Genomic DNA, 17,958 nt, shown 5'->3' with positions numbered 1-17,958 from the left:
AGCCCTGGAACCCCCCGTCCATCTTCCCCAGGACAAACCGGTGGTTACCCCTGATCGGGGACCACACCGAGGCTCCCACTGCACCCCTGTGCCGTCTCCACTGGCCCCAGATCCTTAACGTTGCCGCCACCACCGGGCTCGTGGTGTACTTTGATGGCGAGAGCGGCAGCGGTGCCATCACCAGCGCCCCCAAGCTCGTTCCTTTGCAGGACGCCATCTCCAACCTCTTCCATGCCGCCCCCTCTCCCTCTATAACCCACTTACGGATCATCGCCACGTTTGCTGCCCAGTAGTAGCTCCCTAGGTTTGGCAGCGCCAGCCCTCCTCAGTCCCTACTGCGGTCCAGGAACCCTCTCCTTACCCTCGGGGTCTTGTTCGCCCACACAAACACCATAATACTCCTACCTACTCTCTTGAAAAAGCCCTTGGTAATCACGATGGGGAGGCACTGGAACACAAACAAAAACCTCGGAAGGACCACCATTTTGACCGACTGCACTCTACCCGCCAACGAGAGCGGCAACATGTCCCATCTTTTGAAGTCCACCTCCATTTGGTCCACCAACCTCGTCAGATTCAATTTGTGTAGGGCCCCCCAGCTCCTGAATATCTGGATCCCTAGATACCGAAAACTCCCCTCCGCCCTCCTCAGCGGTAGGTCCCCTATCCCTCTTTCTTGGTCCCCTGCCTGTAGTACAAAAAGCTCGCTCTTCCCTACATTGAGCTTATAGCCCGAGAACTCTCCAAACTCCCTCAAAGTCTGCATGACCTCCACCATCCCCTCCATTGGGTCCGCCACGTACAGCAGCAGGTCGTCCGCGTATAGTGACACCCGATGCTCTTCTCCCCTGCGGACCACCCCCCTCCATTTATTAGACTCCCTCAGTGATATGGCCAAGGGTTTGATCGCCAATGCAAACAACAGGGGGGACAGAGGGCACCTCTGCCTCGTTCCTCGGTACAGCCTAAAGTACTCCGACCTCCGCCGGTTCGTCACCACACTTGCCACCAGGGCGCTGTAAAGGAGCTTAACCCAGCTAATAAACCCTCCCCCGAACCCAAACCTACGCAATACCTCCCAGAGGTACTCCCACTCTACTCAGTCAAAGGCCTTTTCCGCGTCCGTGGCTGCCGCTATCTCCGCCTCTCCCTCCTCCGATGGCATCATTATCACGTTTAAGAGCCGCCGCACATTCGTATTTAATTGCCTGCCCTTTGCAAATCCCGTCTGGTCCTCATGTATCACCCCCGGGACACAGTCCTCAATCCTCATGGCCAGCACTTTTGCCAATAGCTTAGCGTCCACATTAAGGAGCGAAATTGGCCTGTACGATCCACATTGCAGTGGATCCTTGTCTCGCTTCAGAATCAAGGAAATTGTCGCCTCCGACATTGTCTGGGGCAGGGTCCCCTCCACTCTTGCCTCATTAAAGGTCCTCACTAGTAGCGGGGCCAACAGGTCCGCATACTTTCTATAGCACTCCACCGGGAACCCGTCCGGCCCCGGGGCCTTCCCCGCCTGCATGCTCCCCAAACCCTTACTCAGCTCCTCCAACCCGATTGGTGCCCCCAAACCAGCCACCTCTTGCTCCTCCACCCTCAGGAACCGCAGTTGGTCCAGGAATCTTCTCATCCCCTCTTCCTCCCCTGGGGGCTGGGATCTGTACAGCTCTTCATAGAAGGCCTTGAATACCTTGTTTATTTCTGTTGCACTCTGGGCCATGGCTCCCGCACCATCTTTGACTCCCCCTATTTCCCTCGCTGCCGCCCTCTTACGGAGCTGGTGTGCCAGCATCCGACTGGCCTTTTCCCCGTACTCGTAGGTCGCCCCCTGCGCCTTCCTCCACTGTGCCTCCGCCTTCCCCATGGTCAACAGGTCAAACTCCGTCTGGAGCCGTCGCCTTTCCCCAAGTAATCTTTCCTCCGGGGCCTCTGCGTATCTCCTGTCCACTCGCAAAATCTCCCCCACTAACCTCTCCCTTTCCCTGCCCTCTGTCTTCTCCCTATGAGCCCTGATGGAGATTAGCTCTCCCCTGATCACCGCCTTCAACGCTTCCCATACTACCCCCACTCGCACCTCCCCGTTGTCGTTGGCCTCCAGGTACCTTTCAATACACCCCCTTACCTTCCCACACACCACCTCATCTGCCAGCAGTCCCACATCCAACCGCCACAGCGGGCGTTGGTCCCTCTCCTCTCCCAGCCCCACTTCCACCCAGTGCGGGGCATGGTCCGAAACGGCTATGGCCGAATACTCCGTCCCCTCCACCCTTGGGATGAGCGCCCTGCCCAGCACAAAGAAGTCTATCCGGGAGTATGCCTTGTGCACGTGGGAGAAGAAAGAAAATTCCCTGGCCTGTGGTCTTGCAAACCTCCATGGGTCCACTCCCCCCATCTGGTTCATAAACCCCCTGAGCACCCTGGCCGCCGCCGGCCTCTTTCCCGTCCTTGATCTGGAGCGGTCTAGTGCTGGATCCAGCACTGTATTAAAGTCCCCTCCCATTATCAGTCCTACTACCTCCAGGTCCGGGATGCGCCCCAACATGCGCTTCATGAATCCAGCATCATCCCAGTTCGGGGCGTATACATTTACCAACACCACCCACGTCCCTTGCAACCTACCACTCACCATCACGTACCTCCCTCCATTGTCCGCTACGATAGTCTTGGCCTCAAATGACACATGTTTTCCCACCAGAATTGCCACCCCTCTATTTTTCGCGTCCATTCCCGAGTGAAATACCTGACCTACCCATCCGCTTCTTAACCTAACCTGGTCCGCCACCTTCAGATGTGTCTCTTGGAGCATAGCCACGTCTACCTTCAGTCCCTTCAAGTGCGCGAACACTCGAGCCCTCTTCACCGGTCCATTCAGGCCCCTCATGTTCCACGTTATCAGCCGGATCTCCTTTTCTGGGCCAGTCCCGTGTCCGCGTCTCCCTCACCCTCCAGGCCCCCAACCGGGGGACCTCCGTCCCGGCCACCCCTTCTGTGTCCCATTCCCTTTCGGCCAGTGCAGCAGTAACCCTGTTTCCCCCCCCCCGCTAGATCCCTGTCTAGCTTTTTTGCTCCCCCCATATCACTCCCGTAAGGCAGCTGACGCCTGCTGGCCCCGGCTTCCCCCGCCATTCCTTTGACCCCCCCATGTGGGAATCTCCCCATCAGTAGACGTTCCTACGTTCCCCCTCCCATCTTTGTTCCCGCGCGCGGGAGAAAAACCCCACGCTTTCCAGAGCCTGCCCCGCCCCCCCCTGACGCAGCTTCTGTTGCGGCCTTGTCTCTCGTCCCCAGCCCATATAACATTCCCTGCGCGTGCTTGCCCCCCTATATACAACCGCCATCATACTTCAACCCTCAAATACCCCCACCATCACAAACCCTCAATTAGAGTCCAACTTTTCAGTTATTATAAAGGTCCGCGCCTCTTCGGGCGTTTCGAAGTAGTGGTGTTGGCCGTTATATGTGACCCACAGTCGCGCTGGCTGCAACATTCCAAATTTCACTCCTTTCCGATGCAGCACCGCTTTGGCCCGGTTGAAACCCGCGCTCCGCTTCGCAACCTCCGTGCTCCAGTCCGGGTATATTCTGATCTCAGCATTGTCGCACTTGCTGCTCCACTCCTTCTTGGCCCATTTCAGGACGCTCTCTCTGTCTGTGAACCGGTGAAATCTCACCACCATCGCCCTTGGCGGCTCGTTTGCCTTGGGCTTCCTCGCCAGCACCCGGTGTGCCCCTTCCAGCTCCAGCAACCCCAGGGGGGCCTCCGCGCCCATCAGCGCCCCGATCATTGTGCCCGCACATGCCGCGGCGTCGGCCCCCTCCACTCCTTCTGGGAGACCCAGGATCCTCAGATTGTTTCTCCTCGACCTGTTCTCCAGGTCTTCGAGTCTTTCCGCCCATGTCTTGTGTAGCGCCTCATGTCGCTCCACTTTCACCGCCAGGCCCAAGAGCTCATCCTCATTCTCATTCACTTTTTCCTGGATCTCCTGGATCTTCACCTCGTGGGCTTTCAGTGTTGCCCCAAGTCCTTCAATTATTGCCAGCATAGGCGCCACCATCTCCTTGCGCAGCTCCTCGAAGCAGCGCTTGATGAGTTCTTGCATCTCCTCTTTGTCCCCGGCCGCCGCCATTTTGTTTGTTTTCCCCCTCTTTTCCCGCTGCTCCTGCTTTTTGGCCGTTTCGCTGCGGGTCTGGTTCATACAGGTTAGTGGGGGACCTCTCTCCTCTCTTCCCCATGGGTTGGCTATATAAAAACTTCTGCTGGGGCTCTTCTATCGAGTCCGAAAGTCCGTCTTCGCGGGAGCTGCCGAATCGTGCGGCTTAGCTCCGCATAGCCGCAACCGGAAGTCTGTTGCCCTTTTCAGTGACCTGTGGACCTGTACACCTAGTTCTCTCTGACTGTCAGTACTCTTGAGGGTTCTACCATTCACTGTGTATTCCCTACCTGCATTAGACCTTCCAAAATGCATCACCTCACATTTGTCCGGATTAAACTCCATCTGCCATCTCTCCGCTCAAGTCTCCAAACGATCTAAATCCTGCTGTATCCTCTGACAGTCCTCATTGCTATCCGCAATTCCACCAACCTTTGTGTCGTCTGCAAACATACTAATCAGACCAGTTACATTTTCCTCCAAATCATTTATATATATACTACGAACAGCAAAGGTCCCAGCACCGATCCCTGCGGAACACCACTCGTCACAGCCCTCCAATCAGAAAAGCTCGGTACCCAGATGTATTCCATCCCAGTTTGGGGAAAATAAAAAGGGTTGTAGCCCGTATCCAAGTCAAACCAGGAGCCACACCGTGCTATTTCCGGGCGCACCCGGTGCCTTACGCCTCAAGAAGGTAGAAAGGGAGCTCACTTCTTTGGAATCCTTGGGTATTATCAGGCCCGTCCATTTCGCTGACTGGACAGCGGCAATTGTACCTGTAATGAAGCCAGATGCCACAGTTCGCTTGTGCGGCGACTATAAACTTCCAGTGAATACGGCTTCCCGGCTCGACCGATATCCAATGCCCCACATAGAAGATCTCTACGCGAAGCTTGCAGGCGGACTCGCGTTCACGAAATTAGATATGAGTCACGCCTACCTACAGTTGGAGCTGGACCTTGCCTCCCGGCCGTATGTAACTATTAATACATGTCGGGGCTTGTATGAATATACACGGTTGCCCTTTGGGGTATCCTCTTCCTGCGCTATCTTTCAACGCATCATGAAGGGCATCTTGAGAGGTTTACCGCGTGTCGCTGTCTACTTAGACGACGTTTTGATTACAGGGATGCAGGAACATTTGGAAAATTTGGAGGCTGTCCTTAGACGCTTTTAAGAGGCTGGAGTCCGTTTACGTCGTACAAAGTGCGTCTTTCAGGCGAAGGAAGTAGTCTACCTGGGTTATCGGGTGGACCGTGAAGGTTTGCACCCCGTCGTAGAGAAGGTGCGCGCAATTCAACAGGCCCCCGCCCGACTGACACTTTACATCTTCGTTCTTTTCTTGGCGTCGTAAACTATTATGGGAAGTTCCTCCCCAATCTGGTAACTATGCTGGCCCCGTTGCACCTTCTGCTAAGGAAGATTCACACCTGGGTTTGGGGTCAACCGCAAGAAACCCGCTTTCCGGCGGGTAAAACAACAATTGTCGTCTTTTGGTTACTAACCCACTATGATCCTGGAAGCCTTTGATCATCATGTGTGATGCATCCCCATCTGGTATTGGGGCCATCCTGTCCCACAGGATGGAGAACGGGGCCGAGCGGCCGATAGCTTTTGCCTCCCGCACATTGACTGCAGCGGAAAAGAAGGACACGCAGATCGAGAAGGAGGGCCTGACGGGGGTCTTTGCGGTGAAATGCTTCCACCAGTACGTGTATGGCCGCCACGTCACTATCGTGACTGATCATAAGCCTCTGCTGGGACTTGTCCGAGAGGATAAGCCAATACCGCCCATTGCTTCCGCACGGATCCAGCGCTGGGCTTTGTTGCTCGCTGCCTGCGAGTATTCTCTGGAGCATAAACCGGGGACCCAGATAGTGAATGCCGACTCACTGAGCCGATTGCCTTTGTCAACCGGCCCCATGTCGACCCCCTCGACCGGTGAGGTGGTCGCAACCCTAAATCTTATGAACTCCTTGCCTATCACTGCATCAGAAATCCGTGAGTGGATCCAGACGAAGCCAGTCCTGTCAAAAGGTTCGGCACATAGTCCTGTATGGTGGGCAAAATAGACAGCTCTCAGCCGAGCTGCGGGCATTTTCCTCCAAGCTGTCAGAATTTAGCATGGAAGACGGTATCCTCTTCTGGGGGGCGTGTGTGATTGTCCCGGCAAAAGGACAGGAGCTGATACAATTCCGAGCCAACTGTCTGGTGGCCAGGCCTCGACACCGACATTGAGAAGGTGGCCCAAAACTGCTCCATTTGCCAGAAGCATCAGAAGCTTCTGCCGGCCGCGCCCCTAAATCACTGGGAATGGCCAGGGCAGCCTTGGGCTTGCGTGCGGATTTCCCCCTCCCTTTTCAAGGAGCCATGTTCCTTCTATTAATCGATGCCAACTCTAAATGGTTAGAGGTGCATAATATGGTATGCAGAACGTCCTGTGCAACAATCGAGAAGATGCGTTTGTCTTTCAGTACGCATGGCCTCCCCGAGGTGCTGGTCACGGACAATGGCACACCGTTCACAAGTGAGGAGTTTGCGAGATTCATGAAGCTGAACGGCGTACGCCATATCCGCACCGCTCCATACCACCCGGCTTCCAATGGGTTGGCGCAGTGCAGACATTCAAACGGGGCCTGAAGAAGCAGTCTTCCGGGTCTATGGACACAAGACTGGCTCGCTTTTTGTTTTCATACAGGACCACTCCACATGCGGTGACTGGGATAGCTCCCGTGGAACTCCTAATGGGCCGGAGACTTCGCACCCACCTTAGCATGGTTTTCCCGGTCATTGGCGCAAAAGTACGCCGCACACAAGAACGGCAGGGACATGGGCAGCATGGTGGCACAGTGGTTAGAATTGCTGCCTACGGCGCTGAGGACCTGGGTTCTCCCCGTGTCTGCGTGGGTTTCACTCCCACAACCCAAAAGATGTGCAAGGTAGGTGGATTGACCACGCTAAATTGCCCCTTAATTGGAAAAAGTAATTGGATACTCTAAATTTGTAATTTAAAAAAAAAGAATGGCAGAGACAATGGCCTTTCTCGGCATCGGCCGATTCGGCAGTTTGCACCCGGTGACCCAGTGTTCCTTTAATACTTTGCTGGTAGTGCCCAGTGGGTCCCTGCCGTTATCTTTCGTCGAACGGGCCCTATCTCTTACTAGGTGCAAGTCCAGGGTCGTCTCGAGGGCAAGTATGTAGACCACGTTCGGTCCAGAAGACCATTTCTTCCAAAGGTTCCCCACCCCCGGAGCTCACTTCTACAGCCACAGAGACCAGACACAGTGGAGAGTATTCCTCACAATCTTCCTCTGGTGCCGCACTCAAAGCCTGCGCAGGTCGTTGCAGAACCGCGTGGTAATAGGGATGCCGAGATGACGGAGACCGTGGACTCCCACTCCGAGATGGAGACACAGGGTGCCTCAGAGGGGGAGTCCTCAGGGTCACGGGCCGTGGATGTACAACCGTTACGCCATTCATCAAGGAAGAGCCATTCTCCGTCTCATTACACGCCGCCCGACCCAGCGCCTCGTGCAAATGGTGTCCGGCCTGCGGCAAAACTTGTCCGACGCCCTCCTTCGCCAGGATTTTCGGTGGATTCCTTGGACTTTGTGGGGGAGGGATGTTAAAACCTGCTTGCTTCCCACTGGCTGGGGACTAATGGCAATTACACAATCCTTAGGGAGTATTAGCTTTCCCAATGAGGGGGGCGGAGAAATCATTAGCAGAGTCCCTGCATAAATAGAGCTGGCCAGTATGGAACCAGTTAGAGAGGAGTGAGCAGCAAGAGAGTAAGTGAGCAGCAAGAGAGTACTGCTGCTGCTGTTGTGTATATATATATATATATATATATATTAATAAATGTCATTTCTTCCTATTCTACAACTCGTGCTGGACTCTTCATGGCCTTCACAAAAGTGAGCATGAGTTGTGTAACTGTGAGGACTTTTGAGGACGTCAGACCACTTGCTGCATCAGCGCTTGTGTAATCCTTGAAAGACGTGTGGAAGATGAAAGACATGAATTAGAACTGACATGGACAGACGGTTCAAAGTCATCGTCTTGTAGGTCCTCAAAATTTACTTTCTTAGAAAGGGTTAAGGACTCCAGTGCAAAAGGGAGGGAACTTGGCTTACTCACATCCTGGCTTACACAGATTGTCTTAGATGGGTTGGACATGCTGATGTGTCAAATACAGCACTCTGCTTTCTCATTATTGTGCCAAACACTAAGCTACGAAAGTGAATCTGTCAGCAGCCTGATATTAAAAGAGTAAAGCTGCTGAAAGTACTCATTACTCAGTGATCAATCTGCAGGTGGTGGAGAATTTATTCTGGATAGGCTTTCCAACCCACTACATTGGTTCTGGAGTCTCGATGAATTGATGTACGGCATAACCTCCTAGAATTACTGCGGGCAACCCAGAAGAAAAATCAGAGGAACCTTAAAATAATTACACTTCATTCATTTTCTTTGACCAACTGTGTTTATGAGTTTAAAAAATTCTGTGAATGAGAAGAAAGCTCGATAACTGCATGGACAGTGGAAGCAGGAGTTCAGGAACATGTCTCACCGGAGTCAGGCATATCCAGCATTGTGACTGCCATGGAAAAGTGTATCAACCACTTACTGTACTGCAGGGAATACTGGGGTTGGTTCTTATCTCATTCACAAGTTTGTTTGATTAATATTGTATAAGATGCTCACTGATCACTTATCCCTGTGGATGTGGCACAAACATCCCTGTAGATGTGGCACAAAGCTTTTTCTACATTTAATGACGAGGTGATAAAGCGTTTAGCATGTCTATCCGTTCACAGCAGTTCTTCTCTGTGACTGTATGTGGGCTAACACCTGTCAGAATTCACAGTGAGAGATTACAAGATTTTCCGATTGGTGCCGAATCTGCTCGTATCCCATTCAACAAAAGAAATTCTGCTGATCTGAACTGTGACTGCATTGAGTTTTCTGCTTCAGGATCACCACCGGCTTGTCAAATAGCAGGTGGTGGATACTCAACAGAGTCAATCTCCAGGCCTGTTTGTACCACTGTTACAATAGACCAAGGCAGATTCTTGCGTCACGGTACAGCTATACACACAATGTGCAGCAAGCAGTTTTAAAACAGTTTACTGCTGTTGCAGTCTACAATACTGTACCCCCATCAGTATCTTTGAAAGAGCCGTTCTGTTCTATGCTGCACTGTCGCATATCGGGATGAATTCTAAACAGAGCAGCAGCAGATGGAACGTCACCCGGCCCACTGAAAGGTCAGCCTTCACCTTCTGGTGTGCTAAAGAATGAAAGACAGGTGTATGCTGCGTTGAAAAGAGAGATAAACGTTCTAGACTAAAAGTAGGAAGGAATTCTTTTGAAGGAGTAGATTGATTTTCATGTGACCCTGCTGAGTTTTGTCTATCGCTGAAATCCAGCGAACCAAGCTTTGATCCAAGTCTGATCAGACTCTTCTATCATAACAAGCAGTGTATTCACTTTCCCATGCCCAGCATACAGTTTCAATCTTGCAGATGCTTAACACTCATCACTGAAGATGCACAGCAACAGGATCTCAATGGGGGACTTCAAGGGGAAAATGCATACATCCTAAAATAATAATAAGCTAATAAAAGTCTGTTGCACTTGTACACTTTGTCACCCAATGTATGTAATCTTTACCTTTGATATCTGAACTTATCATAGAATCCCTACAGTGCAGAAGGAGACCATTTGGCCCATCGAGTCTGCACCAATCCTCTCCTCCAAAGGAGCACCCCACCTAGGCCCCTGCAAAGCCATAACCCCACCTAACCTTTGGACACGAAGGGCAATTTAGCATGGCCAATCCACCTTATCTACACATCTTTGAACTGTGGGAGGAAACTGGACACCCGGACGAAACCCACGCAGACACGGGGAGAATGTGCAAACTCCGCACCCATGATGAGAATCAAATCCAGGTCCCTGACGCTGTGAGGCAGCAGTGCTTGGCACTCTGCCACTCATGGCTGGATGCTCCTTGTAGAACTGCTGCCACTTCTGAAGCTGCTACAGACATTGTATTTCTCTGCTGTTCTCATCATTAGTGTTTTATGTATCTACCTTAACAACTGCCTAATACATCAGTCAGCACTTAGAGCTAGTATATAATGTAACTGCCCTACCAACAGGCAAATGAATACTTTTCACTGTACCACGGTACGTGTGACAATAAACAAATCCAATCCAATGGATCAAACTATACTTGGAACTAGCGTATGATGTACCTTCGCTAACAACAGGCAAATGCTTCTGGCTGGGCTAACATGGCAGTGAGCAGAGACGTGAGAATGATCGTGTAGGACAGTTTTAGCAGGCTTAGTGCAGTTTTGTGAAGTGCAAATGTTGTCTCCAAGCATTATGCCTGGTTTAGAATTTTTAATGTGTTCATACCTCGTGATGGTTTGGACAAATTCAGATTTTACTCATCGATGTGCTGCACATTTCAATGAACTCAGTCGAACTACAATACATGTATCAATTACTTCTTATTGCAGATAAGCCACTTTCCCTCCTTTGTTATTTATGAAGATTTAAATAGCACTCAGTGTCTCTGACACATGGAGCACAGTCTGCTCACTGTCTCGTAAAAAGCTGTGTTAAAAATCCAAGACCGAACTTCCGTTGACGGGGATGTGCTGAGCAATCACACATCAGGTGGCTCTTCTCCAGTAAACAGTAACATCGGCATTTTTGGCCGAATTTAGCCCGGAAAATCAGACTCATTCATCCCCTCACCCACCAAGACAACAGAGAGGAAAATAATCCCAAGAAGCAGTATTTTGAGAGGCCGCAGGGAAGCCAGAAATTGCGTAAGAGGGCAGGAGCAGCGAGCAAGCGAGTCAGCAGACCCACAAGGTGAGAGGTCCTTGACCACCCTCGAGTGAGAGAGGGGAGACCGGCGACCCAGACATGCTCCCCGCCCCCCCACCCAGAGATGGTTGGAAGATGTTCCTAACTAAGGAGCTAACCATGATGAAGGATGAGATTAAGGTGGAAATTCAAACGGCAGTCAAGGTGGCGACAGCGAAGGCAGTGGCCACCATGCAGACGGCACTTGACGGCATGGGAAGGAGGAACTCAAAAAGGCATTGACAGACCAGGGTGACCGAATCATCGCCCTGAAGGCCAAGATAAAGTAGTTGGTGGCGACCCAGGGGAGCCTGAAAGGGATCCAGGTGACAAAATATTCGAATACTGGGCCTGCCAGAGGGGATTGAGGGCAGAGCCCCAATCAACTACATGGCCCAGATGCTGGAAGGGACAGCTTCCCCAAGCCACCGGCAGGCAACAGGGCCCACCTGTCGTTCCGACCAAAGCCCAGGGCCGGAAAGCAGCCGAGGGCGATAATAGCCAATCTGCACAGATACCAGGATTGGGAGGGGATCCTGTGCTGGGCTTGGCAGACGACGGCAAGCAGCTGGAAGGAACACAAGATAAGGGTATACCAAGACATTGGGTCGGACCTGGTGAAGTGCAGGGCCGATTTCAACCATGCAAAGCCGACAAAAACAATTTAAGATTCGGAATGTTATTCCCAGCCAGGCTCCGGATGATGTACCAGAACTACCCCAGCAGAGGCGGAGGAGTTCATCCGTATGAACGGAGTAGATAAACGACAAACGAGGCAGAGGTGAGGAGGGCACAGAGAAAGCGAGTGAAATGGACAATTTTAGCGTGGGACTGCACAACGTCGCTGGAGTGAGGGAACTAGCCCATAGAAAGGAAAGGGCAAGGGAAGCAGCGCGCAGGGGAGGGTGATGAGGAGACGGAGAGGATACCATCGGAGTGGGCGTAGGAGGGGATCAAATGGACTTTAACCTGCTGTCCAGCAGGAAAGCAGTGTATCAACTCCGCCAGGCATGGGGACCTTTTATGAGCATGGAGGCAAGGCTAGCCGCCTGCTGGCTCACCAACTGAGAAAACAGGCAGCCACAAGGGAAATAGCCCAGGTAAAGGACAGCAGAGGCAGACTGGTAGTCTAACCAAAAAAGGTCAACAAAGCATTCGAGGCCTTCTACCGGAGACTGTACACCTCTGAGCCCCCTAACGGGGACTCGGGGATTAAACGGTTCCTCGATGGACTGGACATGTCAGTCATGAGGGACCATAGACGGAAGCAGCTGGAATCACCACTGGGATTGGGAGACTTCATAGAAAGCATTAACTCCATGCAGGGGGGGAGGCGCCAGACCCGACAGGTTTCCGTCGTTTTTGTCCAAAACATTCGCGCCGGCACTCACCCGTGCTTGCAGGAGATGTTCACAGACTCACTAGCGAGGGGCATCCTGCCTCCAACACTAACACAGACCATCATATTGCTGATACCCAAAAAAGGCAAAGACCCAGCAGAATGCGGATCATACAGACCCTTTTCGTGCTCAATGTGGACGCGAAAATACTTGTAAAAGTCCTGGCCAAGAGACTGGAGAACAGCGTACCAGAACTGGTCGCAGAAGACCACCACAGGTTTTAGTAAATGTAGATAGCAAACTGCGAACATCAGACAGCTGTTGATTGTGATACTGACACCATCCAGGGAGAGAACACCAGAGGTGATCGTCTCCCTGGACACAGGGAAAGCCTTCGACAGAGCTGAGTTGGAAGTATCTCCTTGAGGTACGAGAGCGGTTTTGGTAGGGACAGGGACAATGTTCACCTCATGGTGAAACACCTGTACAATTCCCCCATGGTGAGCGTACAGACAAACACCACCAGCTCTGAATTCTTCCAGTGGCACAGAGGCAGGGATGCCTGCTGTCCCCACTCTTGTTCGCCCTGGCAATTGAGCCGCTGGTAATCGACTGCGAGAGGTGGGAGGCTGGAAGGGAATCCGAAGAGGAAGCAGAGAACAGAAACAAAAGAGAAAATACTGGAAAATCTCAGCAATTCTGGCAGCATCTGTAGGGAGAGAAAAGAGCTAACGTTTTGAGTCCGATGACTCTTTGTCAAAGCTAACAGACAGAGAAAGTGGGAAATATTTATACTGTGGAGTGAGAATGAAAGATGAGTCATAGCCTTATATGACTCATCTTGTTGACTTCTGGACAGCCTGGCAGCCTTCGGGGTATTGGACGAGCCAGAGCTATGTTTAGGGAATCATAGAATTTACAGTGCAGAAGGAGGCCATTCGGACCATCGAGTCTGCACCCACCCTTGGAAAGAGCACCCACTTAAGCCCACACCTCCACCCCATCCCCCTGATGGAAGAGGGCTGATGCCCTTGACTTTGTTTCCCTGTTGACCTCTCGGAATTTCTCCACCTGGAGAAGATTAAGTTCACCATCCGAGGGTTAGAGGAGGGCTTCCGCACAACATGGAGGCCATTCACTAACTTGTTCCAAGACCTGTTCGAAGTCAACAACCAATAGAGCGGATGAGGGGGTGCGCACGGGAGCCAGTGGAACCACAGGGAGCAGACAAATGGGAGGGGAAACGCCGTTGGGGGAGGAGAGACCAGAGGAAACAACAAGGGGGGAAGGTCAGAAAGCGGCCGACACTGAGGGCCCACACAAGGCCAAACGAAAGAAAACCTACAAAAGCAGGCCGACAACAGGATCAGATGAGGGGAGAAGTAAGGAGTGGAAGCCAAATGATGGGGAGCGGGCAGGGAAAGAAGGAGGGCACTGCCCACATATAAACACCAGCCTATTACCCATGGGGAAGGAAAGAGCCAAGGAAAGGACCCTGAAACAGTGCTGGGGGTGGTGTGTGGGGGAGAGGGGGTTTGCACACACAAAAAGAACATTGTATGAATTGTAACCATCATATCTGTCTTTAACGAGTGTACAGTGTATGAAATATAAAGGGCGCGATTCTCCGAAATGGAGACTAAGTGTTCGCACCGTCGTGAACACCGTCGCGTTTCACGATGGTGCGAAACGGGTGCGAGGACAACTGATTCTGGCCCCCAGAGGGCCAGCATGGCACTGGAGCGGTTCACGCCGGTTCAGCCTCCTTTCCCGGCGTCAAATGGGCACCGCGCCAACCCGTGCATGCGCAGCTTGGGCTGCGCCAATCCGCGCATGCGTGGGGGACTTCTTCAGCGTGCCGGCCCCAATGCAACATGGCGTGGGGGTTCAGGGGCCGGCCGCGCAACAAAGTAGGCCCGGGGGGGGGGGGGAAAGAGGCCAGTCCGCCGATCGGTGGGCCCCGATTGCGGGCCAGACCCCATTGGAGGCCCCCTTGGGGATGGAGCCCCCCCCCCCAACCACAGGCCGCCCCCCGACCCTTCGCGCAGAGTTCCCGCCGGCAGCGACCAGGGGTGAACGGCACCGGTGGGACTCTGCGGCCGCTCGGCCCAACCAGGATCGGAGAATCGGCGGCATGGCCGCGGACAGCGGCCCGCGATCGGCGCCGCGCCAAACGCGCCGGTGCAAATGGCACCGATTCTCCGCACCTCGGAGAATTGCGCGCCAGCGTCGGGGCAGTGTGGCGCAGTTGCAGCGATTCTCCAGCCTGGCGCCGGGCTGGGAGAATTGTGCCCAAAATCTTTCAGAAAAATATATATTTTTAATCCAAGACATCAACAGAGCGCTGTGATGATGCTAAGTCACCATTTACAAGTAGTTGTGTAGTCTTGGTCACTGTGGCTAATTCTAAGCTGGCATGAAATGGACTCATTATCCTGGAATAGAGTAGGTGAGCGAGAGGTGTGGCAACAGATAAAGGAACTTGGGGGCAAACCTGTGGAACTTTTGTGAACTGGAGCTTCAAAACCAGCAAAGGAAAATAAAGGGTTGATGCAACAGGACAGTAGATAGGTAATTGCATGGTGAGGATTGCAGGATTACTTTTGCTCTTTAATTTAGGGAGGTGTGTCACACTCCGAGTTGAGAATCTGCACTAAACTATTACTTATTAAATTAATAAATTAATTAATGAATAAATGTTTTTTTTCGATCAAAATTTAGGATGGCTTTTGTTTATTCATGTTAAACCTAGCTATTCTAATAAATACAGGCATGGCAGGGCACCTCGGCCCTGATTGATACACATCCTGTTCCATGTGGAAACTCCAGTGATCTTCTCATGTCCTGGATATCCACATGTTCAGGAATATCATGAGTTTGAAGAGCTTGAGCTCCAAGTTTCAGAGTGTTAGCAGCAGCTGATGTCAATGCAGTGCACCCATGAGACTGAGGATTTTGTGAACAGCATGTTTCAAGATGTGGTCATCTCACAGCTTGAGAGTCTGCAGACAGTAAAGGAATGGGTGACCAACAGACAATCAAGCAGGACCAGGCAGGTAATGCAGGAGTCCACTGACGGAATCCAACTCTCCAACCAATATTCAGTTCTGAATACTGGTGAGGGTAATGTTCTACAGCTAGAGTCAAGTCCATGTCATCATGGGCGACTGAGCCATAAAGGGGGGGAATAGGAGGACGGTCGGGTTAACAGTCAGGAAAGGAGATTCTATTGATCTTCAAATAGACTGCGGCCATAGACATGAATTCAAAATGATGTATTTCCTTGCTGGTGCCAGCGTCAAGGATGCCACTGAACAACTGAAGTGTTTTAGTGCAGGAGAATGAACAGCCAGAGATCACGGTTTATATTGGTTTCAATGATATTAGTACAATGAGCGGAAAAGTCAGGGATTGATGTTCACAAGCCAAATTGGGAAAAGTCGGACTATTAAATGTAATGATGCAGAAAAATGTGTACCTATCCCAGCCATTGAAAACAATCTTAATTTTCTAAGTCTTTGACTATAGTATCTGCTTTCATTTAGGTGAACTCTCCTGTCCTAGTTAAAGGATCCAGTCTAGAACATTACAAGAAAGCATTTGCCAGACAACGTGCCAAAGATCTCTCTGAACATGCTGACGTTATCCTTGCGAAGGACAAAGAGATCGAAGAACTGAGGCAAGAATGTCGTGACCTTCACGCAAAACTGGGACCATCAAAGGTACAAAACCTCTCTTGGTTTTGGTATGTCATTTAGTCACAGTGAAGTCTTGCTCTTCAGAAAAATTGAGTTACAAACGACTTTGTTAAATGGCCAGCAAAGTTCAAATGTGTTAGTTATGTTCTGACAACAAAGGTGGTCCCTACTCACATACATCTGTAGAATTCGCATTTGCAATTATTTGTATCACTCATAACTGCATTAAAATACACTTTTAAAATAATTCAAATACACTGAACACAATGGTGAGGCAAATTCTGTTGTATCAGTGACAGATATGGGAAGAATGCCGCACATCTGGCACGGTAGCACAGTGCTTCACAGCGCCATGGCCCCAGGTTCGATTCCCGGCTTGGGTCGCTGTCTGTGTGGCGTCTGCACGTTCTACCCATGGCCGCGTGGGTTTCCTCTGGGTGCTCCACTTTCCTCCCACAAGTCCCGAAAGACGTGCTGTCAGGTGATTTGGACATTGTGAATTCTCTCTGTGTACTCGAACAGGTGCCGGAGTGTGGCGACTAGGGGATTTTCACAGTAACTTCATTGCAGTGTTAATGTAAACCTACTTGTGACAATAATAAAGATTATTATTATCCATATGGACAGAGGAAAGTTACAGGAGGACATCGAGAAGTTTAAGAAATTGGAAAGTGATGTCATTACAAATTCAAAATTTATCAGTTTTAAAAGCTGCAGAATTTATTTCCAAAATTCCACCATGTTTTTTTGCACTGTCCTCTACTTTCTAGGTTTGGGTGTTGCAGCATTACTCCTTTGCAAGTCACTGCTGAGTGTGTGCAGTTCGCCCTCTGCTGGGCACATTTACTGTTATAGGAGAGTATTCAAACTGCACAAAGTAGCACAAATCTCATTCACATGTGCCCATCCAGACTCCTGTTGAATGCATCTATGCTATCTGCTTCAAACGTTCAGTGTGGTAGTGAGGTCCACATTGTGGCCACTTTCTGGATAAAGTTGTTTTCTCTAAATTTTTTATTGAATTTAGTGACCATCTTATACTTAGTTAAGCTCCGAGTTAACAATAGACCCAGACGTGAGGTGATGAAAACCTCCAGTAGTGGAAAGCTTTGGGAAAACCTGCATCCAAAGTCACCCTTTCAACCCCTCCCCCAGCAGGCTACCCTCACCACATGTCATATACCACAATGCAGCCACCTTGGGTGAAATTGGGACAGAGACAGTGATTGAATTACTGGAAGCGTGAAGAGTGATCGTGAGTTTTGTGAGGGCCACGAAGAATCCAGCACGAGTTTTAAGGATACAAAGTAACAACATTTATTTCCAATAACATATATACATAACAGTAGCAGTAACTTCCCTTGCTACCTACTCCTTTCTGCTGGTACCTGAACTGGCCAGCTTTATTGATACTAGGAGTTTACTAATGGTTTCTCCACCCCCCTCATTGGGGAAGCTCATACTCCCACAGGATTGTGGGATAGTCATTAGTCCCCAGCCAATGATAAGTAGGCATGTTATAACATCCCTCCCCCCCAAAGTCCAAGGAATCCACCGAAGACCCTGGCAAAGGAGGGCGTCGGACTCGTTTGGCCGCAGGCCGGACACCATTTGCACGCGGCACTGGATCAGGCGGCGTGTAACGAGACGGAGACCAGCGCTTCCGTGATGAACGGCGCGGTTGTACATCCACGGCCCGTGGACCCGAGGATTCCCCCTCTGATGCATCCTGTGTCTCCATCTCGGAGTCAGAGTCTGCTGCCTCCGTCATGTCAGCGTCTCTATCTCCATTCGGTCCCGTAACGACCTGCGCAGGCTTTGAGTGAGGCACCAGTGGAAGATTGTGAGGACTACCTTCCCTTGTCTCTGGTCTCT

At 51.2% G+C, this 17,958-nt stretch overlaps 1 protein-coding gene across 12 annotated transcripts in view; it reads left to right on the top strand.

Moving 5' to 3' along the window:
* The window catches only part of LOC140386756 (RIMS-binding protein 2-like), a 467,093-nt gene that overhangs the window by 230,789 nt on the left and 218,346 nt on the right, over positions 1-17,958 (top strand). For all 12 annotated transcript variants that reach the window (XM_072469420.1, XM_072469419.1, XM_072469418.1 and 9 more), the window contains one exon: positions 15,931-16,107. In XM_072469420.1, the coding sequence (XP_072325521.1) occupies positions 15,931-16,107 (177 nt within the window). The remainder of the gene's footprint in view (positions 1-15,930; positions 16,108-17,958) is intronic.

This window comes from Scyliorhinus torazame, chromosome 12, assembly GCF_047496885.1.
Source record: "Scyliorhinus torazame isolate Kashiwa2021f chromosome 12, sScyTor2.1, whole genome shotgun sequence".
In the NCBI taxonomy this organism is placed as follows: Eukaryota; Metazoa; Chordata; class Chondrichthyes; order Carcharhiniformes; family Scyliorhinidae; genus Scyliorhinus; species Scyliorhinus torazame.
The sequence above is the reverse complement of the archived record's forward strand: the minus strand, read 5'-3'. Positions and strand labels throughout refer to the sequence as shown.